The sequence below is a fragment of the Chelonoidis abingdonii genome, chromosome 8, assembly GCF_003597395.2.
Source record: "Chelonoidis abingdonii isolate Lonesome George chromosome 8, CheloAbing_2.0, whole genome shotgun sequence".
Lineage (NCBI taxonomy): Eukaryota > Metazoa > Chordata > Testudines > Testudinidae > Chelonoidis > Chelonoidis abingdonii.
This window is the reverse complement of record NC_133776.1, coordinates 103,347,666-103,372,044: the sequence shown is the minus strand read 5'-3', so window position 1 is coordinate 103,372,044 and position 24,379 is coordinate 103,347,666. Positions and strand designations below refer to the sequence as shown.

The window sequence follows — 24,379 nt, the reverse complement described above, 5'->3', positions numbered from 1 at the left end:
ACAATGTAAATTAAATCAACCCAACTCATTGATGCTGAAGTCTCCTGGATCAACAAAAACAGCACTTTCTTCTCCTGATTCATAAGGAATCCAGGTGTCAACTAGGGCACTGGAACATAGAAAAACTGTCAGTTAGCCTTCCTGAACTGGCAAGCAGAATCTGAAAGGAGCCAACAGGAAGATGACTGGAAGCCAACACTTTGCTTTTAGTCAAGAAGGAATCAAGAAAGGGAATAACACATTGTTTAAATTGGCTGAAATCAAGCCCCGGATTAGGAAGTCAAGTGTTAATCTAATTTAACACTACTAAGAATGAAATCTGTTTTTTCTATTAGTTACAGAACAGTAACCAGAACAATGTTATCCATGAAATTGAGCATGTAGCTCCAAGGTGGAGAGGGACAAAATATACTGCTTAAGTGTGTTTTTATCGTAAGTCTGGATTCTAGAAGAAAAGGCAGAACCAGTATAGGAATTCAAAATCACCTGAAATGGGATCCAAACGAATTAAAAACTGGTTAAGTAATCACTATACAAGTTTAGAATAATTATAACAAGCTAACAAGAGAATTTTTGATAAAAGTAAAATTCTGAGTGTGAAGTTCAAGTTCCTGTGACTGCACTTAGTCAGTGAAAAAGGAAGGAACTGAGGTGATAGGGGTTAACAAGGCCTCACAATACTTCAGCCCCAGATGCTTAGTGCCATGAAGGGGCACTCAAGCTGTCTCAACAGGCACTGCTTTTCTAGAACGTTGTCTGAACTTAACAGCATTTTTCCACCCCACGGTGGGGGTTGGGGTGAGAGAGAAAGAAAGATTAACTCATGTCCCAAGTGGGAATATTCAGAAGCCACCCTAAGGAACACAGCATGTTTATACTATATGAAAGTAAAATTAAGCAAAATGATAGTATTGCTGCTGAGGGACTCTTCTACTACAAAGTCCTAGAGTAATGTGACAATATAGTTTTAAGCTGTTACTCTAGGCTACAGTAATATTACTGCTAAGAAATTGCTGGTTCGAAGGAACGAGATGCCACAGTGGAATACTGAATCATCAAGCACTAGGAAGTAGCGTACTGACAGTTACTGTGTCAAATAAGGCACCAGACCGAGGCTTTGAACACATGAGGTCATTAAAGATGACAAATTTTCACAAGAATAAATGTTTTAAAAAAGTGACCAAAGCACTGGAGCTAAATTTATGGATTGTTCCTTTTGCCTTAGAGGTGAAAAGACTATAGTAGTTTTTCTTCACTTCTTGTGCTGAATTGTGGTGTAGTGTCTGTGTCCTGTCACACTGCTGCTGCATTTCAGGGGATGGGTGAAAAGCTGGTTTTCAGAATTAATGGTACTATAGAATTTTACTATACCAGCTTTGTGTGGTGCAAGTCAGAGTCCTCAGTCAGAATTAGAGAGATTTAATTCATAAATTGACATGGACCTATTAGCAGTAGTGAAGAATGCTCATCCTTAGGTGGCTAATTCAACCCTTCTACCATGGAGCACTGCAACTGAAGATCATTTGAAGGGACTCGAAGTATCTCATTAATCCTGCCAAAGATCATCCACAGAACAAGCTTCACAGGTTATATTTTATTCATATCTAAAGAGCAAATTAAGTGGCATGGTAACACTAAAGTTTATCAGTGGATCAGTCACCACAGAAAGATTACTGCCATCAATGACTGTTTAAAAAATAGATTATCTGTACTGCTTCATAGTTTTACAACTTAAAGACACCATCCAAACATCACCTTAAATTAATTGAGGTGCATCCCTTGAAAAACAAACTCATGTTTTTTCTGAGCTTAATAAGGCATGATCAACTGTCATAAATGGAAAGTTGATTTAATGCAACATGGAATAAGGAAAATAAATTCAACTTCAATTTCATTTCTGTTCCTACACAGTAAAGATTTGTTTTTAAACACACGCAGTTACTCACAAAGTGTCCCTCCACATCATCCCTGAAAAGCAAAATTATCTTCTGTGCTGTTCATGCACCTGCAGTTGAACACACAAAAAAAAAGTGGAGCAGAAAGTCACAGACTGACAGCAAGAAATAGAGCGTAGATTCCCAAATCCCAAGGATTTTAGCAAAGCAGGGCAAGCTCTGTCCAAATCATTCATACTCAACTGATTCTCTCCTTCCTTGTTCCACCAACTGTTCCCACTGACACTTAGGGATAAAAGAATGAAAGAGAAACCAAAAAATGCTTTTCTGGAGGCAAAGATTACATTACTATTGCTCGGGTGCTGAGAGCCAATGAACCAAACTGTAAACCCTGATACATGATAGAAACCACTTCAAGCAGAGAGTGCTACCGCACCCCCAGCACTCCTAGTTCCAACACCTATGATGACTACTCCTGCTGTGGAAATGAGGATGAATTATGAAAACTAATCAAGTGAGCAGGGAAACTACAGGCCCTAGATTTTTCAAATTAATCTCATGGTTTAAGCCATAGCTATGCCTGACCCTGCCTATCTATCCCATGAACAGTTTACTAAAACGGAAGCTGTGACTATTTTGGGAGCGAAGAGGAGAACCAGCCTAAATTGCCAGTGTGTGATAAAATACGCACACTAAAAGAAAAAAGGCCTCAATTTTTATGAGTCATATTTTTTAAATGTACCACAATCACTTACCAAATATTTACAGTATCAACCCCTCATTCTTCATTCTCAAAGGTTTAAACTACCTTTACAATAATTAGAGATTGATTCTAGTGTTCAATCATAACTCAATTTAAATTTACAGATTTTGCTAAAGGGCACACTGCTGCAATATATTACTTAGTAAAGCGCACTATTTTCATTTGCAACTAACACAGAATTGTAACTCATGCACTGCAAATTATATAATACCACTGAACTACTCTTATTTTTAGTTCTGAACTTATTTACTTTCCTATTTTGTATTATAAAGAAAGAAATTGCAAAAAAATTAGCTACTATATAGACTTTATATTGGTTACTTCTATGAAAGATGGTACATTTGAGCTTTATAGTCCTAAAACACTTTTTGAACCGGTTGTTCTCTCATTTGCATTTATAGGTGTTAAATGAGTTGTATTATTCATGTGCATGAAGTGGAAAATAATTTCACATAAAAGGTTTATAAAATGGTACATTTGTTTAAATAAACCACAAAGCTCATGGGTCAGTCCTACAAAAAAGAAAATAAATTTAGGAATTTCTGCAAATCCCTCAGGCACTCAGCCTCAGTTAACAAATGAAGCTCTCTATACCAATACCTCCATGTAAAAAAACAAAAATAAAAAAACAACAATTTAAAAAAAAAAACTTTAAGTGGCACCCTTCTGTTTAGGGGTAGGAGTCATGATAAATGCTAATCTAGAATCTTACCTAAATGGGAACTGTCAAATCAGACAATTCATTAAAAGTGATTCACGTGAATAAAGTGAAAGCATTACTTATTAATTTATTGTGATCTAAGCAACACCTAGAATATGGCATTACCAGAAATGGCACCATATAAAAGAAATCCTTTAACAAACTCTAACTTGCCTGCTGTCACTTCTGTTGCTGCTACTAAAAGAACGAAGCTGTTCTCTGCTTCTTCTGCTGCTGCTGCACCTCAGGACATGTTATTGGTTCAACTGACCTTGAGGTTTTCCTGTGTTAAAGAGAAGAAGTCCACTAAATAAATTTTTAAAAAACCAACACAATGTTTCTGCCAAAGATCACATTCTAGCAATCTTCACCACTAAAACAAAGTCATTAATTCACTCTCTAAAAGCAAGACACTCAACAGAATGCCATTCTCCAAATTATAATCATAAAACACACCTGGATGTGAAGTCCTGTCTGTATAATGGACAAGAAAAGTTAATCTAATTAGAATGGAGTTTGTTGCTTGACAGCTTTATTCATTCTAATACATTCCCCTAGCTGTTCCAGTAGCATTTATGGACCTACACAGAACTGTTTCCAAATATATCTGGCAGGGCAAAAACCCTAGACTCAACTTTGTAATCTGTGGTTGAACGAAGAAGTGAACCCTCCTAAACTTGAACATCTAAGGCTTCCCAAGAGTTGCTGCCTGACAAGGCATTATGGAGAGAAACAGAGGTTGGCTTAGTTTTGGATCAAGGTACAAATGGAGATTGCTATGACTGGAATGCAAAAAAATTAGAGCCCTGCAAATCTGCGGACCATGTTTGCGGATCCGATTCAGATAGAAATTTTGTATCCAAGCAGGGGTCTAGTAAAAACCAATGCTTATAACCTATTTGGGAAGGACCAAATGGGCAAAACAGGTAAGGGAGAGGCCCTCAGGCATTACCAGTTTCCAAGTAACTGAAAACTCGGAAGAAAAACATCTTGAATGCTTATGGATCAGTCTCTTAACAGATAAACTAAAAGATGGGGTGTTGATCGTCTGTAGAGGACACCAAATAAATCACACTAGGAAACAGTATGACTGGCTCTTTACGCATCTATAGGTAGGTCTATACTACCCACCGAAACGGCAGGCAGCAATTGATCTAACAATCAACCCCCGGGCACTCTCCCATCGACTCCTGTACTCCACAGCCGCAAGAGGCGCAAGCAGAGTTGACAAGGGAGCAGCAGCAGTTGACTCACCGCAGTGAAGACACCGAAGCGAGTAGGTCTAAGTATGTCAACTTCAGCTATGTTATTCACGTAGCATAACTTTGATTGATTGATAGATTTAAGCTGCATAACTTAGATTGATCCCCCGCCCCCCAGTGTAAACTATGCCTATGATGCGTAGGCAAAAAAACAGCGTGATTATACAGGAATTAAAACTGAGTGACATATGCACGAGGTCTCATGCTGGTAATACTAAAACAGCCTTAGAATTTCTAAATATTACAGATGACAGTTTTGTAACTCAGAAAGTACTGCATCCAACATGGGGGAATTCTATATTGGACCTTGTTTCCACAGATAGAAAGGAACTGATCACAGAACTAAAAATTAATGGTTGCTTATATACAAGTGATCATGCCTTGACCATATTTATAATGTGCAAACAGAATATAGTCCAGACCAGTGATATATACATGCATGCCTGGAAAAGATCCAATTTCAAAAAGCTGAAAACAATTATGAGCCAAATCAGCTGAAAGAATTTAATCAGAAAAATGCAAATGATAATTGGAAATTATTTAAGAACACTTTAATAGATGCCCAAAACGAAAAAATCCCACAATATATGACAAATGCTGTATTGATTAAAAAAACAAGCTGGTTTAGAAGGGAAGGGAGGACAGCTATAAAAAATAAAAACAACAAATGGAAGAAAGAGGGATAGTATTGAACATAAATCAGAAGCTAGGAATTGCACAACATTAGCAAGGGAAGCAAAGGGACACAAGGAGAAATCTATAGTCAGCAGAGTTAAGGATAAGAAGGGAAATTTTTTAAATATCTAAAGAACAAAAAGAACCCTACAATGGTCCTTTACTAGATGGAAATCATAGAATTATCAATTATGCTGAAGAGGCAGGTTAGATTTTGTGAAAAATCTACACCTCTGTGAGAAGTAGCTATACCAACTAAACCGCCATTGCAGACAACACTAGGTCAACAGAAGAATTCTTCCATCAACCTAGCTACCACCTCTCAGAGAAGTGAATTACCTACATCAACAAGAGAACCCCACCTGTCGACACAGGTAGTGTCTACACTGAGCATTACAGCTCCACTGCTGTACTGTTTTAAGTACTGATATACCCCAAGTCTCAGGACAAGGAACCGCTCAGTATTATGCCCTAAAAGTGTTTTTGTTCACTACTACACAAGAAAAAAAGGACAGGACTTCAAATCACTGACTTTTCTCTGAAAGGTGATTAGGTTAACAGTAGTCCCACAGTTATTGTAACTGTCAAGAAAGGGAACCCATTAGTTTCACTATATATGCAATCTTAAATAATGGCAATGGCTAGAGTCTATCAGTGCAAGTCCACTTGAAGAAAAATTGATCATGTAGGATATGCTCACTTGAGTGGAGGACTACAGAGAAAAGTAAGGTGTATGTACTCCAGATCCCCAGAGTTCAGCCGCTCTTTTAAACTCCATGAATACTTTCCTCAAGGCAGCACAACTGAACAAGTCCTTAGCTTTGGTTAATCCAGATGCAAGGACCACTGATCCAGTTTTCTAAAGCACAGAGAAACTACAGTCAGCTATCTGAATGCTATCTTCCATTTATAGTGTACCAATTTATATCTTGCCTTGAATCTACAGTTACATTCACCATATATTTGTAAACAGGTGAAAATCAGATTTATATCAATACTATTCAAAAATATATTTCAGTGTAAGAACTGGACCCATGTGACACCACAAGATAACCGAGATCAGAGGCAGGCAAACTTTTTGGCCTGAGGGCCGCATCAGGTTTTGTGAATTGTATGGAGGGCTGATTAGGAAAAGGGATTGTGGGCCAGCCCCCACCTCCTATCTACCCCCCCCACCCCAGGACTCCTGCCCCATCCAACCCTCCCTGTTCCCTGACAGCCCCCCCTGGAACTCCTGCCCCATCCACACAGCCCCGCTGCCTGCCCCTCACTGCCCTGGACCCCCACGGCCCCAACCCCTCCTCTCATTCCTGATGGCCCCCCTGGAACTCCTGTCTCATCCAACTACCCCTTCTCCCTGTCCCTTGACTGCCCCCAGAACCCTTGCCCCTGACATCCCCCTGCTGCCCCATCTAATCTCCCTTCCTTCCTGACTGCCCCTCCCGCGACCCCTGCCCCCATTCCCCTGCCCTCTATCCAACCCCCCTCCCCCCCGCTCCCTACCCTCTTACCACGCTGCCTGGAGCACCGGGGGCTGGTGGTGCTACAGCTGCGTCACCTGGCTGGAGCCAGGCCACGCTGCCGCCACCGCCACCACGCAGCACAGAGCACCAGGTCAGGCCGGGCTCTGCAGCTGCGCTGCCCCAGGAGCTCACAGCCCCGTTGCCCAGAGCATAACGCTGGCGGCGGAGCAAGCAAGCTGAGGCTGCAGGAGAGGGGGGACAACGGGGGAGGGGCCAGAGGGGAGCCTCCTGGGCCAGGATCTCGGGGGCTGGGCCAGATCTGGCCCGCAGGCTGTAGTCTGCCCACCCCTGACCTAGAGGCTTTTTGCCTAAACACAGAAATAGCACAGCCATGTTTATCTGACATGAAAGTTACTTAAGATTACTACACAATTTTTGGATCAATATCCTATCAAAATCAACCCATTCAGAGTTTTCTCAGTGCCACACTTACCACAATAATTAAAACTCATTGAAGAGAAGACTGAAGATGTTCCTAGAATGTTCAGCAACATGCTGTTGCAATCCTATACTCCACAAGGAAGTCAGTTAATGTAACACCAAAATTTAAAAAGGGCTCTAGAGGTGTCATAAGTAGATAGGTAAGGTAAGGGTTAAATTTCTTTTGCCTGTAAAGGGTGAACAAAGGGAACCAAACACCTGACCAGAGGACCAATCAGAGAACTGGATTTTTTAAAAGTCAGGGGCGGGAATTGTGTACTCTAGGTCTTTTGTTTTTCCCAGCTATGGAGGAAACATCTTTTCTGCTAACTCCTATTTCTTTCTAATATTTTCCTACAAAGTGTGAGTACAAAGGCCACAAGGCAAATAGGCTGTTATATGCTTTGTGTTGTATTTACAGGTGTGTTGATTTGCTGGACTGGTTTAAAGGGGGCTATCTTTTAAATCAGACTGTTTTAGTCATTATTCTTATAAGCAAGAGCCTGTATTGATCTCTTATGCAGTATTATTGTTTTTATTTCTTTCTTTTTATATAAAGTCTTTTTAAAATCGTTGGGAGTTTTCTTTTCCTAGTGAGGCAAAGGGATAGACATTCTGTACCAGCGTCTGTCTTCCTCACGGGGAGACAAGCGGGGGAGGGAAGCATTACATTCTGTGGTTATTTTCCTATTGTTCCCAGGGAAAGAACAGCTACGGGAAGAGAGAAAGAATAACTCTTTCCCTTGTGGTTGCGTTTTTCTTAGTTACTGCTACGAGACCAGAGAGACGGGGAATTCTTGTGTGTTAGCTGTGATTAGCTCTTGATGCCTAGCCTCGGGGGGGTAATAGCTCTCTTGGTTGCATTCAAGGAGTAAGATATAGCTCACCAGGAAGGGGGGCGAAGCTGGGATGAGAGATAGGAGACCCAGGGGGTCTGGGGCTTGGGAGTCTTCCCAAAGGAAGTTTGGGAGTCCAGAGGGGTGTCCAAGGAGTTATGGGGAATCCAGGCTGATAGTGCCTCATTACTATCTGTGGCAGCGAGAAAAAAATCCAAGCTGGTAGTGAGCTTGGGGAAGGTCCCAATAAACACTCAGGTTTGTACGCTAAAAGTCCAAACTGGGACAGACGTTTATTACAGAGGTGATCCGGCAATAACAGCGTAAGTAACATCAGTAACCGAGCAAATTGTCGAAACAATAGTTAAGATAAAATTGTCACACACCTTAGAAAAAAAGTTGAGCAACAGTCAAACATCGTTTCTGTAAAGGGAAATCGTGTCTTACTAATCTATTAGAGTTCTTGAAAGCTCAACAAACTGTGGACAAGAGGGGATCCATGGACATAGTGTATATAGATTTCCAGAGCCTTGACAAGGTCCTCACAAAGGTCTTAGTAAATAAGCTGTCATGGAATAAAAGGGAGGTCCTTTCATGGACTGAGAACTGGTTATAAGACAGGGAACAAGGGTAGGGAATTAATGGTAAATTCTCAGAATGGGACAGGGTAACATAGTGGTGTTCCCAGGGTCAGTCCTCAGACCATCTATTCAACTTATTCATAAGTGATGGAGAAAGGGGTAAACAGTCGAAGTGGCAAAGTTTGCAGATGATACTAAACTGCTAAGAATAGATAAGACCAAAGCAGAGATTGTGAAGACTTCAGAAAGATCTACAAAACTAGTGGACTGGCAAACAATAGCAAATGAAATTTAATGTGGATAAATGTAAATAATGCCCTAGGAAAAACTAACCCAACTATACACACAATATGATGGGGCTAATTTAGCTACAATGAGTCAGGAAAAGATTTGGCGTCATTGGATAGCTTCTCTGAAGAGTCCAAGCAGTGCGCAGAGGCAGTCAAAAAAGCAAACAGGATGGTTAGAACTCTTAAAAGGGATTAGAGAATAAGACTGAGAATTATATTATTGCCTATATTAATCATGGTACGCCCATACATTCGAATACTGCGTCAGAGTGGTCTCCTCATCTCAAAAATATATATTGGCACATAGAAAAGGTTCAGAAAAGCGGACACTAAAATTAAGGTTTGGAGAGGCGTCCATACGAGAAAGATTTAAGAGGCTAGGCCCTTCAGCTTGAAAAGAGAGACATAAGGGGGGATATGATAGAGTATATAAAATCATGAGTGATGTGGAAAAGTGGATAAGGAAAAGTTATTTATTATTCCATAATACAAGAACTAGGGGTCACCAATGAAATAATAGGCAGAGTTTAAAACAAATTAAAGGACAGTCAATTGTGGAACTCTTTACCTGAGATGAGTTTCGTGAAGGCGTAGACTATAAACAGCGTTTAACAGAGGAACTGGATAAAATTCGTAGGAGTTAAGTGCCTAAATGGCTATTAGCCAGGATGGGTAAGGAATGGTATCCCTAGCCTCTGTTTGTCTGAGGATGGCGAAGGATGGCAGGAAAGATCACTTGATCATTGCCTGTTAGGTTCACTCCCTCTAGGGCACCTGGCATTGGCCACTGTCACTAGACAGAATACTGGGCTAGATGGACCTCTGATCTGACCCGGTACGGCCGTTCTTGTGTTCTTATGTAAGCATAAAGCAGAAGTAAAAGTTGGTTTGTCCAACACTTCAAGTATATTAGCCAGCACTGAAATGGATAACTGAAGTGGTTAAGTAACACTAGGTTGTGCTTCTGGAAATATGAGTAGAGTTACCTTTCTTGAATAAAGAAACAAGGCTGCTTAAGTAAACATTTCACCTGGCCTACTCCTTGCAAGAGCAAACTTCTTAAAATAATTGGCTAGAGATTAAGTTACCTTACAAAGTATCATTCCACATGCCTTGAAGTAGAAACTGAAGGCTCTTTGTTAAATGGATTAAAGGTTGCCTATTTTTACTGTACCTTATGAAAGTAAATCTAAATTTTCTAAACTACTTCACTTCTAAGAGATACTTTTCAGTGAATCACACTAAATTTGTGTTTGCGCGCTTGTATATATGTATGAGAGAGTTAGGCATTTTTAATATCCCCACCACATAAATATGTTGGCATAACTTACAGAAAGAGTACAAGAACTATTTTTCTGCCCTGTTACTCCAACAATGGACCACCACCACCAATCAGACAGCCATTTGATCCATGAATTAGCATCTTCCATACTGTTACTATTACTAATATAGCCTCTAAAGTAACTAGCTTTCATTACAAGTTGCACACACTGACCATGATTAGCAACTGAGGTGCTTCCACTTTTGGCTAGCCAATTTAAGAGACTTTAAAAGGATCTGATTTTCAGAAAGCAGGTGCTCAGCACATTCTGAAAAAAAATCAGGCCCCTTTAACAGTGTCAGGTTTAATTCATCTTAAGTATTTAAGAATCCATAAGAAACCAACTTATAATGTTTCCCAATTAACAGCATGACTTCAGAGTAGCAAGTAGATTTTGCCACAAACTAAAGATGAAAAAGTGCAATTTTCAAAAGCACTTATGTGATTTAGGAGTATGAAGTCCCATTGACTTTCAGTGGGATTTGTGCTCCTAAATCACTACAGTACTTTTGAAAGTTGCACACAAACTCAGCTCTCTCAATTGCTGTAGATGGGGCAAGCCTTTTAGGAATAGCATTTACCCCCGGAAGGAGAAGTGATTTAAACACCATTTATCAGTTCTGTAACATTGCACAAAGTGTTTATCAAATCATTTCAACATCTGTGTACCAATGCAAATTTCCAAAACCTAGCTTTTTCCTGGAATACAAAAAACAGCTATTCTAGCATCTATCCCCATGCATGTTGACATTTAGCGTCAACAACCTGAAATTCCATTCTTATTTCTCCCCACATTCAGTACATCACTAGGTCCACATGCAGTATCTTATACATCCTAATAAGATAAATCATTCCTCTTGAGATATCTGCTTCCAGTACCAGTGAAACTAAAATGGAAGTGTTAATTCAAATATAAATTAAAAGACTGGAGGTCCATGATTATAGTAGAAGATCCTATTCCCATGTCTGTATATATAGGTAAAGTATGTACAAAGCACGGAGTGTGCATACCTATTGTAGAAACATCTATGTCATTGTAAGATATTTTCTATATGCTTTATACATACTGTAAAGCCCAAAAGTTGAGAATATCGCCACACTAACAGCAACATAAACAGAATATTCAAAACCCCTTCATAAAAGTTTACCATTTAGTTCCATAAGTCTGTCAAGAGCAGAGTGTGCCTTCAAAAGTACTAGTTCTACTGACTCGATAAACCAGGAAGAAACTGCCATCTGTAGAACACCAACAAACTCCAGAAGAGATAAGAACACCATGCTCATGCCAGCTGATTTAAACACCTGCATAAGCACATTTTTCAGTTCCTCATCTAAAAATGTCCATTAGCTCCTTCATGTAAATTTCTTATGAGAATTGTGGAAGATTCCAAAAATTGCTTCAGCAGCCAGCAAAGTAACCCTTACACAATGCATTAGATGTTTTGCGAGTATTACTAACATACATTACCTTAATAAGCATGTTTGGAATTATTAACTTTCAACATCATCCCTCAGTGCTATTTAAAAATTTAACACTACACTTGTATTAATGTGACTGGTCAACACTCTTGAGTAGTTAAGAATGCAGTGCACATCAACTATTTCATTGTGCCTTCATTACTTACAATTATTTTAGAAAGAATGTGACCATAGCTTCACACTTGTCTTGACGCACTTATGCAGAATCCAGGACTACCTCTGTGATACAGAGCTCTGCTTCGTCAGTCCCAGAAGTCCAAGTTAATTTTGACACAGAACAAAATTCCAGGAAGAAAAAGAAAATACCACCACATAAGCTTGTAAGCTGTTATTCACTGTAGATGTTAAAGACCTCCAGGGTACAGCATTTCCAACAGAGTTAACTACTGACTCCTGCAGTTATTTAAGCCTGATCTCCACTCTGAGTGGAAAAGTGGAACCTCCTTCTTAGCCCTGAGGGAAAGTCAGTTTACTCACTGCAAGAGCAAGATGGTCTTGTCCCGCCATTCCACACATTTCAGGCATTTCTAATGCACACCTTTCCCTGGTATCTAGGCTGCAGATACAAGGTCCCACTGAACTGAAATGGATACAAAATTAAAATCACTGAATTCATACATGGTGAGCTCTGATTTTCTCTAGTTCTTGCTTCAGTTGCTGCTACTTAAAACATTCTTCTCCTCTCCCATCTTTCTGAAAGGGTACAAGACATGGTCAAGGGTAGGGGCCCAGACAAAAACAGATGCATCCTGGAGGTGAATGCCTGGCTGTGAGGCCCCTATCGAGGAAGGGGAAGAGAATATCTGGATACCGACTGGCTAACCTAGTGAGGAGGGCTTTAAACTAAGTTCAAAGGGTGAAGGTGACCAAAGCCCACAGGTAAGTCAAAAACATGGAGACCTGGGAGAAGGGTCGGAATTTGGGGGGAGCATGGGCTGTTATAGCAGGGATAAAGGAGAGACAAGACAGAACTTGGGGGGGGGGGGAATTAAATCAGTATCTTAGATGTCTATATACTAAAGCAAGAAGAATGGGGAATAAGCAGGAAGAACTCAAAATGCTACTAAATAAACACAACTATGACATAGTTGGCACCACAGAGACCTGGTACAATACTATGCATGACTGAAATATTTGGTATAGAAGGGTAGAGCTTGCTCAGAAAAGACAGGCGCAAAAAAAGAGGAGGTGTTGCCTTGTATATTAAATGTATACATTTGGACTGAGGTTTAAATGGAAATAGGAGACAGACTTGTTGAAAGTCTCTAGGTAAGGATAAAAAGGGTAAAAAAAAAAAAAACCAAGGGTGATGAGACCATCCAAGCAGGAAGAGGTGAATGAGGCTTTTTTTTTTTTTTTAAACAAAATCATCCAAAAGCACAGGACTTGGTAGTGATGAGGGACTTCAACTACCAGACATCCATTGGGAAAACAACACAACAGGGCACAGATTATCCAATACATTCTAAGAATTTATTGGAGATATTTTTTTATTTCAGAAGGTGGATAAAGCTACTAGGGGAGAGGCTGTTCTAGATTTGATTTTGACAAATAGTGAGGAACTGGTTGAGATGCCTGAGCCCTGGGTAGTGGGGCTTAGGTTACAGGCCCCCTGCCTGGGGCTGAAGCCCTTGGGCTTTGCCCCCCGCCCCTCCTCAGTGGTGGGGCTCAGGTTTTGGCCCCTCCACCCAGGGCAATGGGGCTCAGGCAGACTCAAGCTTTAGTCCCCAGTCCTGGAGCTGTGTAGTAATTTTTGTTGTCAGAAAGGGGTTGTGGTGCAATGAAGTTTGAGAACCCCTGACTTAAGTCATTGCACCTTGGCTTGCTGATCTGTGAAAGTTACATATTACTCTTTCCCCTCCATCTCCCATCATTCAGAAAATCCCACTCACTTTCCCCCAGTTCTTGTAAAGCCAATTTGCAGCTGGTCAAATGGAGAAGTATTCACCAAATTTTAACTTTTCATTTTTCTATCAGATTATCAATTCCTAGCCTTGGGATGCTATCTTTAAATTGTATACACTGGTAAAACTGGTTTTAATGTCAGTTCATTTTTCACACCTAGAAAACTGAAAGAACAAAATACTCTTAATTTTGACTCTTTACAGATACTTAATCTTTTGGGGAAAAAGGCGTAAAGTTCCAACTTTCCCCATAAAGCCCAAAACTGAACAATTTCAGCTCGTGCAACTCCAATCTAGTCTCCCCTACAAGTCTCTGCTTTTCATCAAAGATTTTACAACTACAGCATACACCAATAATTGCTACATAATTCACAAAGAAGAACTTAAAACAAAAGCCACAAGAAATCATATGACTGTACTGTGTCATTAGTATCTACAACAAAGCATGGCTGTTTCCGTGACAGGAAATAAAATGTTCTGTTTCCTACAGCTGAGTTTAAACTCAAAAAAGCCTAAGCTCTAAGAACATAACTCAATTGCTACACTCCCTCTAGAAACCTCATGCACATGATCTGCTTTTTTTAAAAGGCATAAGTGTCTCTAAATGGGCAGAGAGGCGGCAGATGTGCTGAGATCATAACCTATCATGCTGACTAATATTATTGCATGGTTTCCTTGTACTTCCCCAATCTGTATGCATCTGTTGTCTCAGGTCTTATACATCGATTGTAAATTCTTTGGGGTAGAACTGCCTTTGTTCTGTTCAGAGTATCTAACACAATGGGGCCTTGGTCCATGACTAGGGCTCCCAGGAACTAAGAATACAAATAATAAGTAGCCATAGGATAGGCTATTTCAACACCTTGAAACGGCCATAGAGCCTTATTTGACATGCCATTCCACCTTGTTTTCAGCAGATAAAGGCAAATCAATTTACACCATAGTACAGATCTAAATTTTGGTCCATCTTGCAAACTTTCCACTGAAATTCAAATACGACTTTCCCTCCCTCCCCCACCAAAAACACACTCCCACTTAGTAACAGGGCAGTTATTTCCTCGCTATGGTTCCCCAATAAGATCATCTATGAAAAGGTCTTTGAAGGTCAGTGGAGCCCTTTTGTCACTGCCAATATCAAGTCTCACACACTGAGTAAACAGCCTCAGGATGCATGAAATCTGAACTTAGCTACAAGTCAACCTAAAATACCTTCCTGAGGTTGATGTCTTCACTGCAAGAAATAGGTGTGGTTTTACATTAATGTACCTCAATGTAATGTCCTAGATGAGATAAGGTACAGGTAGTTTTTATCTAGCTGTAGCTAGTCATGGTCAAATCTACACACCCTACTTGACATGCACCTCAAATAACTACATATTGGTAAAAGCTATTGTGCTTTCTCTCCACCAAGAAAGCTATTTCAGTATAACATCTTAATGTGTAAACTAGGGCTGTCAATTAATCGCAGTTAACTCACACAATTAACTCAAAAAAATTAACTGCAATTAAAAAAAATTAATTACAATTAATCGCACTGTTAACAATAGAATACCAAGTGAAATTTATTAAGTTGGACTTTTTTTTTTTACATTTTCAAATATATTGATTTCTATTACAACATATAATACAAAGTGTACAGTGCTCACTTTACATTATTTTATTACAAATATCTGCACTGTAAAAATTATAAACAAAATAGTATTTTTCAATTTGCCTCATACATGTACTGTAGTGCAGTCTCTTTATTGTGAAAGTGTAACTTACAAATGTAATTTTTTTTTGCTATATAACTGCACTCAAAAACAAAACACTGCAAAACTTTAGAGCCTACAAGTCCACTCAGTCCTGCTTCTTGTTCAGCCAATTGTTAAAACAAACAAGTTTGGTTACAGTTCGCAGGAGATAAAGCTGCCCACGTCTTGTTTACATTTATGGGAGATATTGCTGACTGCTTATTTACAATGTCACCTGAAAGTGAAAACAGGAGTTCACATGGCACTTTTGTAGCTGGCGTTGCAAGGTATTTATGTGCCAGATATGCTAAACATTCATATGCCCCTTCACGCTTTGGCCACCATTCCAGAGGACATGTTTTCATGCTGATGATGCTCGTTAAAAAGATAATGCATTAATGAAATTTGTGATTGAACTCCTTGGGGGAGAATTGTATGTCTCCTGTTCTGTTTTACCCACATTCTGCCATATATTTCATGTTATAGCAGTCTCGGATGACGAACCAGCACATGTTCATTTTAAGAACACTTTCACTGTAGATCTGACATAGTGTTTAAGAATGTGAAGTGCCTTCCAAAATCTGAGAGGGATGGAGTGTGGAGCATGCTCTCAGATGTCTTAAAAGAGCAACACTCCGATGCAGAAACTACAGAACCCACACCACCAAAAAAGAAAACTTTCTGCTGGTGACATCTCACTCAGAGGATGACAATGAACATGCGTCGGTCCACTCTGCTTTGGATCATTATCAAGCTGAACCTGTCATCAGCATGGACGCATGTCTTCTAGAATGGTGGCTGAAGCATGAAGAGATATATGAATCTTTAGCACATCCAGCACAAAGATCTTGCAATGCCAGCTACAACAGTGCCATGTGAACGCCTGTTCTCACTTTCAGGTGACACTGTTAATAAGAAGCAGTCAGCAGTATCTCCCATAAATGTAAACAAGACGTGGGCAGCTTTATCTCCTGCGAACTGTAACCAAACTTGTTTGTCTGAGCAATTGGCTGAAGTAGGACTGAGTGGACTTGTTGGTTCTAAAGTTTTACACTGTTTTATTTTTGAATGCAGTTATTTTTTGTACATAATCCTACATTTGTAAATTCAACTTTCATTACAAAGAGATTGCACTACAGTACCTGTATGAGTTGAATTGAAATATACTATTTGTTTTGTTCCTACAGTGCAAATATTTGTAATAAAAAATATAAAGTGAGCACTGTACACTTTCTTTTGTTATAATGGAAATCAATATATTTTGAAGATGCAGAAAACATCCAAAAATATTTAAATGGTATTCTATTATTTAACAGTGTGAATAATCACACAATTAATCGCGATTACTTCTTTTAACTGCATGATTAATCGTGATTTATTTAACCGCTTGGCAGTCCTAGTGTAAACATCTTTTTTCAGTGAAGACACAGATCACAAAAGGATACAGAAGCAGCATACTTAGAGACACTCAAATCTTCTGAGATTTATCGATACTCCATCTTTCAGATGTAGTAATCCTTTGTCACAAAAACTAGAATAAAAAAATTCAGTGATAAAAACATCTGCAAGCAGTCTTCCACCAGTGCAGCATGCTGAGAATTTTTAAAGATTCTCATGAATAGACGCCGTCTTGAAGTAGAAGAGGGCTCATCCACCACATCTGTTCAATCCTTGGTATCTCTTCTGAGACTCATGAGGATGTCAGACGTGGTGATGACAGATTGTTAAGTAGATACCTATTCAGTGGAACCTAGTCTGAGGGAGCCCAACTGAGTCAATTTCCATAAGCTATTGAACAGCCATGGAAAAAGTTATGTAATATTACTGACACACACTGATACTTAAAACATAATTCCATCACCTCTTCTACATAGCTAGTTCTTAAAACAAAAACTTCTAATTTCTCAATTTGCTTATATAACCCATGATCAATATGGTTGTCCCACACAGAGATTTGAATCCATATAACCTTTGATGTAACATAACAGGGACTTTTAGCTCAGCTAGTAGAGGCTCTTGCTTTCAGAACCAGAGGTCCTGGGTTTGACCTCCACTGCCTAATATCTCCTAGGGGTGTTGAGTTACATTTAGGGCTAGTCTACACTAAAAGCACTACAGTGGTGGCACTGTGCATCTGGGGAAGACTCTCCAGCTGACATAGCGCTGTCCACATCAGCACTTAGTTCGGTGGCTTATTCACACCCCTGAGTGACATAAATTATACTGACATAAATAGAAGGGTGTACAAGTGCTCAGAAAGATAAAGCAGTGAATCTTAGACTTTGCAAATGGGATACCATTAACTTAAGTCACTTTTGTGCCTTTTTTTTAACCTGCTGTTGTAACAAGCAACATCTCTGGTTACTACTGTTTGAAGAAATTATGGAAAAATTACTTTATTTTGTACATGCAATAGCACTCCCTGTATAGCCAATGTCACTGTTGCCACAATGTACTCAGTTACCCATTCCTACAGAGGGGATCTCCAGTGACTGCTCTTTGTATCCACTTTCTGAGGGTACAGGGTTTCAACTTCATAGTTCTTTCTGCATGACTGGGGCCTTAGCCACTACTATGTTCCCTTTTAATTACAGAGCTGTAGCGGAAAGTATTTTAAAAAGGAAATGTAAAAGCAAAACTGGCTGGAACTCAGGGAAAAACTACAGTGAGCTTATTATTGGAAAGCTGTTTCAACCTGACAGTGTCCCTGTAAGTATTCTTGCTTTAGATGCACCGCAACATGCTAATATGCTAGAGATCCACTGCAGTTTGCTGAACTTTGCATATTAGGGCATAAAAGAACACATTTTTTTTAAAGACACTCTTATTTTGAAGTATGTGGATTAGTCTTAATCATCACCCAAATTCAATGTGTTAAAATAGTCTGTAGTACATTTTAGTAATATTAAACAGGATTACAGAACTGGCTTTGCTATGAAATCTCTGTTGAGAAATGGGGAGAGTTCCTCAAGGTTTCTGACGAGGATTACCAAATGTATAGACTGGCAAAATGAGAATGACTGAGGCTTCTCAGTAATATTCTGTACAATATTTAGACATAGCTCACACCTCTGGATTATCTGAAGCACAACACCTCTGTTGCTGACTGCAGCAGCTCAGAAAGCTGGTATCAATATCTTGTTGGCACTCAGAATGCTTACTCTCAAAAAAATCCCTCTCCTCTACCAAGCAAACAAGGTAGATTAGGTGCATGTGCGCAAAGGAACTAACTGTGCTAAGAGCTCAGAGGGTTTCACAAGTTCGCAGTAGACATTTTCCTAGGCATCAAGAACCGCGAATAGTACCCAGGGAGGCACAGAGCGGGGCCTAACTGCAGAGCAGGGAGGGAGCCCAGCCAAGTCGATTGCTGTCACAGGCATCTCTGTTCCCCTCGGCAATGGACCCCGGCACGCTCCCCGCAGCCGAACCGGGCAGCAAAAGGCGGTGGCGGGCGGGGAGGCGGTTCCTGAGCCCGCGAAGTGTCCGCCTGGAGGGGCAAGGCAGCAGCACGGCACTTCTCCCAGCGGGGGAAGGGACCAGCCTCCTGGGCAGGGGGAGGAGAGAGACACGGCCCCCGCCACCCCCCGCGCGCTCAAACTGACCCCCTCTATCCCCCCCCGCGCCGTGACCCCCTGCTCAGCGGCACCCGCTCACCGGGGCGGCGCACGCAGCGCCCCCTCACCCGAACCCCGGCGAGGGGCGCCCGCTCCCCGGCACCAACCCGCCTCACCCGCTGGACGCGGAAGCCCCGGAGCTGCCCCGCCGGAGAAAAGCAGGCGCCGGTCGGCTCGGTCCCGGCCTCAGGCAGCGACTCAGCCCCGGAGCCCGCGGCCCCCCCGCACTCCGGAGCTTTTCAAAAGTCCCGAGTCCGGACTGGGAGACTCCCCCGCCCGCCCCGCCGACGGCACGCCGCCAAGATGGCGGCCGCGCGCCATTGCGCCTGCGCGGCGGGTCGGGATTAAGTTACGGGCAAGGCAGTTGCGAGGGGAGGAGGGAAGCGAGCCTAAGATGGGGGCGGGGCGTGGGCGGCTGGGCTGGGGCTCTGGAAGGGGGAGGGGGCTTCCCCACCTGGTCTCAACCTAAATATCCCCAAGCCATGTGCCATTCTGGCTGGCGATAAGCGCTCAGAGACGGTGGACAGGGTCTGGGCTCAGCTGGGCTTGGGGTCACACCTGCAGCTGCCGTGCTCCCCAGTCATGCGGGATAACATCTCCGTCTCTCTCTGGTGGGGCTCCAAGACTCGGGTTATTCGGGTGCACCTGCCCCCCCCCCCGAGATGGGTTACTGCTTGGCCCCGCTCAGCCACCAGACTCTGCTCCACTATGTAGGCTTGGTAGACTAGGGAAACCGTGTGTGTGTCGTTATATGGAGGTGAAAACAACTGGAAGTCCTGTGGCACCTTGGAGACTAACAAATGTATTTGGGCGATAGCTTTTGTGGGATAGGACCACTTCATAGATGCATAGAGTGAAAAATACAGTAGGAAGATCTATAGATAGATGCACACACAGTAGATAAAAGATGGGGTTGCCTTACCAATCCTAATGAGACATTCAATTAAGAGGCTATTATCGACAAGAGGAGAATCACTTTGTAGTGGTAATCAGGGTGGCCCAATTCAAACAATTGACAAGACGGTGTCAGTACAGTAGGGAAATTAGCACTGGGAAATTAGTTTTTTAGTTCTTTAATGAGCCATCCACTCCCAGTCTTTGTTCAGGCTGAATTTGTTGGTATCCAGTTTGCAAATTAATTCCAGTCTGCAGTTTCTCATTGGAGTCTGTTTTTGAAGGGTTTTGTTCAAGAATTGCTGCTTTTGCGGTCTGTTACTAAGTGTCTGGGAGCTGAACTGTTTTCTGACTGGTAATCGCCCTTGATCAATTGGGCTCAGAGTTCACCTTGTAACAGGACAGGATTACATGATTCATCCTGTCTGGAGTTCATTGCTTCTTCATTGATGCTGTATAAGGAGGAAGAAGGGACTGGGTCATGCATGTGGCCTAACTGACCCTGGGTTTTCATCTGACATTGTCTGTATCACACAGATCTGCTTTTGGGCAGCCCTACGTGTCCAAGTAACATCCAGGGTAGCAGAGCTGGCCATGTGAAGTACGCAGTAGTCAGAAATGAAATTGCTCAGTACACAAAAAGACTATATGGATACAAGGAGGACCACAACCTTAACCTATGGCAACCCTCCTCTGGCCTCTCACTGTCTCATATCTTCTATCTAGGTGTGACAGCCAACTGTAAGTCTTGATCCTGAAGTAGTTCTTTGTGGCCATGTAACAGGCTTTATAGTGCATGCTAGTCAGTGCAAACATCTTTTTTTTTTAAGATAGATTATTAGGGTTGGAAGGGACCTCAAGAGATCATCTACAACCCCCTGCTCAAGCAGGACCAATCCCAAAAGGGCTCCTCAGGATTGAGCTCACAACCCTGGGTTTAGCAGGCCAATGTTCAAACCACTGAACTATCCCTCCCCCCATATTTTACTGTCCTGTAAAGTGCCATGCATACGTGTGATGCTTTACAAGAAAGTATGTGTTCATACAATACCTAATATGAGGAGGCCAGGATCCTCACTAGGACTCTTCTGCAATATACAAACCAGTGAATTATAAGATGTGATATTTTCAGCTTTTCCTAGAGATTTTTAGGTGCTCTTCACCTATTCCTGTAAAATGATGAATGTCTTCCCCCTCCCCCCCCCCAATACACATCATGGGGGAAAGGAATATAACAAAACAATAGTGCAAGAAAGGAGAGATGGACAAAGAGGAAGATATTTGCTATGGGAGTGCCTGCTGTAAAGGAAATGTGCTGGAGGGGTCATGCAAGCAGCAGTGAAAAAGAGGCAATATGCTCCTTGTTCAGGAGAGTTAATGCTGCTTACTGGAGGCTCTTCATTCTTCAGTCCCCCCTGAAGTACCATGTGGTCTAACATCACCCTAATTGTGCATACAGTCCACTGTTTCCCTGCATGTCATATTCTCCTTTTGTGTTACATACTAACTTGTGCACAAGACAGAAACACAGAAAGAGCAAATGGGTAATAGTCACATCAGATGAAATATTTGGCAGATATTACATTTCATTTTGTCTGAGCTTGTTATATTCTGTACAGATTTGAATGGTTTTATAGACCAAGCCTAAAATAAGAAATCTAGTAGCCAAACGAAAATAAAGTATTTCCCTTTGCATTTTAAATTGATCAGAAGTGTTATTGTTATGGTCAGAGTTACCATATAACTTTTCCAGTGAGGACAAGATATGAAGTAGGCTGCCTTAAGTCGACCTCAGTGTGTAGTGCAGACTAGGGCTTGGTTCCAGGATTAGAGAAATAAGGTGGGTGAGATAATATCTTTTATTGGAGCAGCTTCTATACCTGCATCACACTTTCAAAAGATGGGCCTGGGAACATAAATTCATAACTCTGCTGGACACTAAAAAATTGGATTTAATAAGCACTGGTTTTATGGCCCATTACAACTTGTAACACACCCTGCTACCTACCAACCCTCCATTGTCCAATGACTGCAGAGGTGTTAACTGCCCACTTTATTTTAAGTCTGCCCAACAACATATCTGAAACCATTATGCTAAACATTCTGCCCCCTTATAATTAGCTTGGACAGCCTAGTTTTCTTTTCCAGACCTAAAGAAGAGCTCTATGAAGCTGAAGAGGTTGTCCCTTCTGCCAATAGAAGTTGGTCCAAAAAAAGATATTACCTCACCCACTATGTTTCTTTCATAATTATATTGGACGTGATTCTTTTTATTCTTTGTGGCTGAGTCTGTAATCACCACATACAATATTCCTTGTACATTAATGTACATTCTCTTACCCTGCTGTGTATCCTCCAAAAACAAAGTAGAGCTTTTTAACAGCACTCCACTTTCCCAGTACTCTCACTGAACCCTTCATAATATGTTCTGTCATGTTAAGTGGTTCTCAAAATGTGAGTTAGGACCCCAAAGTGGGTCACGACCCCATTTTAATGGGGTTGCCAGGGCCTGCATTAGAGTTGCTGGTACCGGTGCAGAAGCCTAAACCCACCCCAACCCCCAGGCCAGTGGGGCTCAAGCTTCAGCCCCCTTTCCCCTGTAGTAATTTTGTTGTCAGAAGCGGGTCGTGATGCAATGAAGTTTGAGAACTGCTCTACATTTTTCATAAAGATCCTTTCTTTCCTGGGAACTCTCTTGCATTCCCATATCAAGGGATCAACTGGTTCTTTAATCTTACATGTGTTAATAACCCATCTTTGTGTCTATTCAGTAAATATAAACTATTATTCACACCACAGTGACCAGTTAACAGTCTAACTATGGGCCTCTCACTGATCCTTTCATAACTTTGGAGCCACGCATTATCCTCTGTTTTGTGGCATACTTCATAGAATCTTCTTCCTCTTTTCTCCTTAGTCTACAATTCCTGTATTTAAAGGCTTTTTAACTAAACTTTTAAATTCCTGCTTACTCAAAGGAACCTTTATATCAATTTCTCCATTTTTAAAGCATTTTTTGTTTCTTTATTTACCACTTTACTATCAGGTATCACAGCATGTGCTGGAATCCATGCTAATACTATATTCACACCCTAATATACTAACTCTGTTGTCAAAAACAATATTTCATTTATTATATCACTCCTGCTTTCTGAGGTACCCATTTTAATTGCCAATATGCCTGATCATTAAGCTGAAAATATAACAGCTAAGGTAGGCTGCATGTCCCTTATCTAGTTTAATGCTAACATTTTCCCCGCAAATTTAGCTGTCATAATGGCTACTAAATTAAACATTTTGTTAGATGTCTTAACTCCAATCTCAGGAATGCAAAAGGCTGCTCATTCACTCTACCTGCTTTTCCACTTTTAGACTCATCTGTGTATTTTCAACAAAGGAGACTCTGTTTACCATATGTACATGATTCTCTGTGGCTCTGTAACTTTTGTAGTCCTTTACAGCAGTGCTAAGTGAATACAGAGTGAGCACAAAACACTGTCTAATCAGAACAGTAATGGATTACACGCTATGCACTGGTATTATTGACTATGCAAAGGGCTGGAGAGAGAACCAGGTCCATTCAATGATGTTCCCAATATAACAGTATTTACTATAAAAAGAACAGGAGTATTTGTGGCACCTTAGAGACTAACACATTTATTTGAGCATAAGCTTTCGTGGGCTACTACTTAGTCAAGAAAACAAAATTAAAGCATAGCTACCACCCCAGACCCCAAGCAATACGTGGTGTAAACTGAACTTGGTTTAATTTAACAGATTTAAGTCATAAACTACAATATTACTTGTTACAAAGCTCAACAAGAAGCTTTGTTAAATGAGAAACTAAGCTTTATTAAAGCTCAGATACCTATAATTATGTTTAGGGTTCATTAAGAACACTACAATTTAAATTGCTGATCTTACAAGCACTTACTCATGCTACAGTCAGTGGGAGTACTCACATGTTTAAAGTTAAGCATACGGATAAGTGCCTACAAGATCAGGGCCTTAATGCTCTCTGTTCTGTTCTGAATAGATGGATACATTCATGGCATAGTAACAAATGAACTAAAGGAAGACAAAGTATCACATAAAAAAATAAGATTTCCCATCTTGATAAAATCTTCTTTTGGGAAAATCTAAGTCTGGGTACAAATTGATGCTCTATTAGTCAGTAACATTGCTAATACAGTGTAAGAAGTGTGTATTTCTGATCCTAGAAACAGTTTCCCCACAAATTTTAATTATAGCTCACTTGATTGCATCCATCCATACACACTCCTTACACTGTATTAGCAATGTTACTGACTAATAGAGCATCGATTTGTACCCAGACTTAGATTTTCCCAAAAGAAGATTTTATCAAGATGGGAAATCTTATTTTTTTATGTGATACTTTGTCAACTTTGCTGCTTCATCCTCCCTTTCCCTCTTTTTTTCTCCCTCTCTGTCTTTTTCCACTGTAGCAAAAAATTATCCAACAATTTTT

At 40.9% G+C, this 24,379-nt stretch overlaps 1 protein-coding gene across 4 annotated transcripts in view; it reads right to left on the bottom strand.

The window, feature by feature from the left end:
• KLHL13 (kelch like family member 13) overlaps positions 1 to 19,247 on the bottom strand; it is a 132,977-nt gene extending 113,730 nt beyond the window's left edge. For 2 of the 4 annotated variants that reach the window (XM_032776442.1, XM_032776445.1), the window contains exons 1-3: positions 19,113 to 19,247; positions 3,533 to 3,641; positions 1,947 to 2,005 (exon numbers count right to left, since the gene is read on the bottom strand). In XM_032776442.1, coding sequence (XP_032632333.1) covers positions 1,947 to 1,966 — 20 coding nt within the window. In that variant the 5' untranslated portion in view covers positions 1,967 to 2,005; positions 3,533 to 3,641; positions 19,113 to 19,247. The remainder of the gene's footprint in view (positions 1 to 1,946; positions 2,006 to 3,532; positions 3,642 to 19,112) is intronic. The other 2 variants (XM_032776444.1, XM_032776446.1) reach the window with 1 other exon arrangement.
• Positions 19,248 to 24,379: the final 5,132 nt, after the last annotated feature.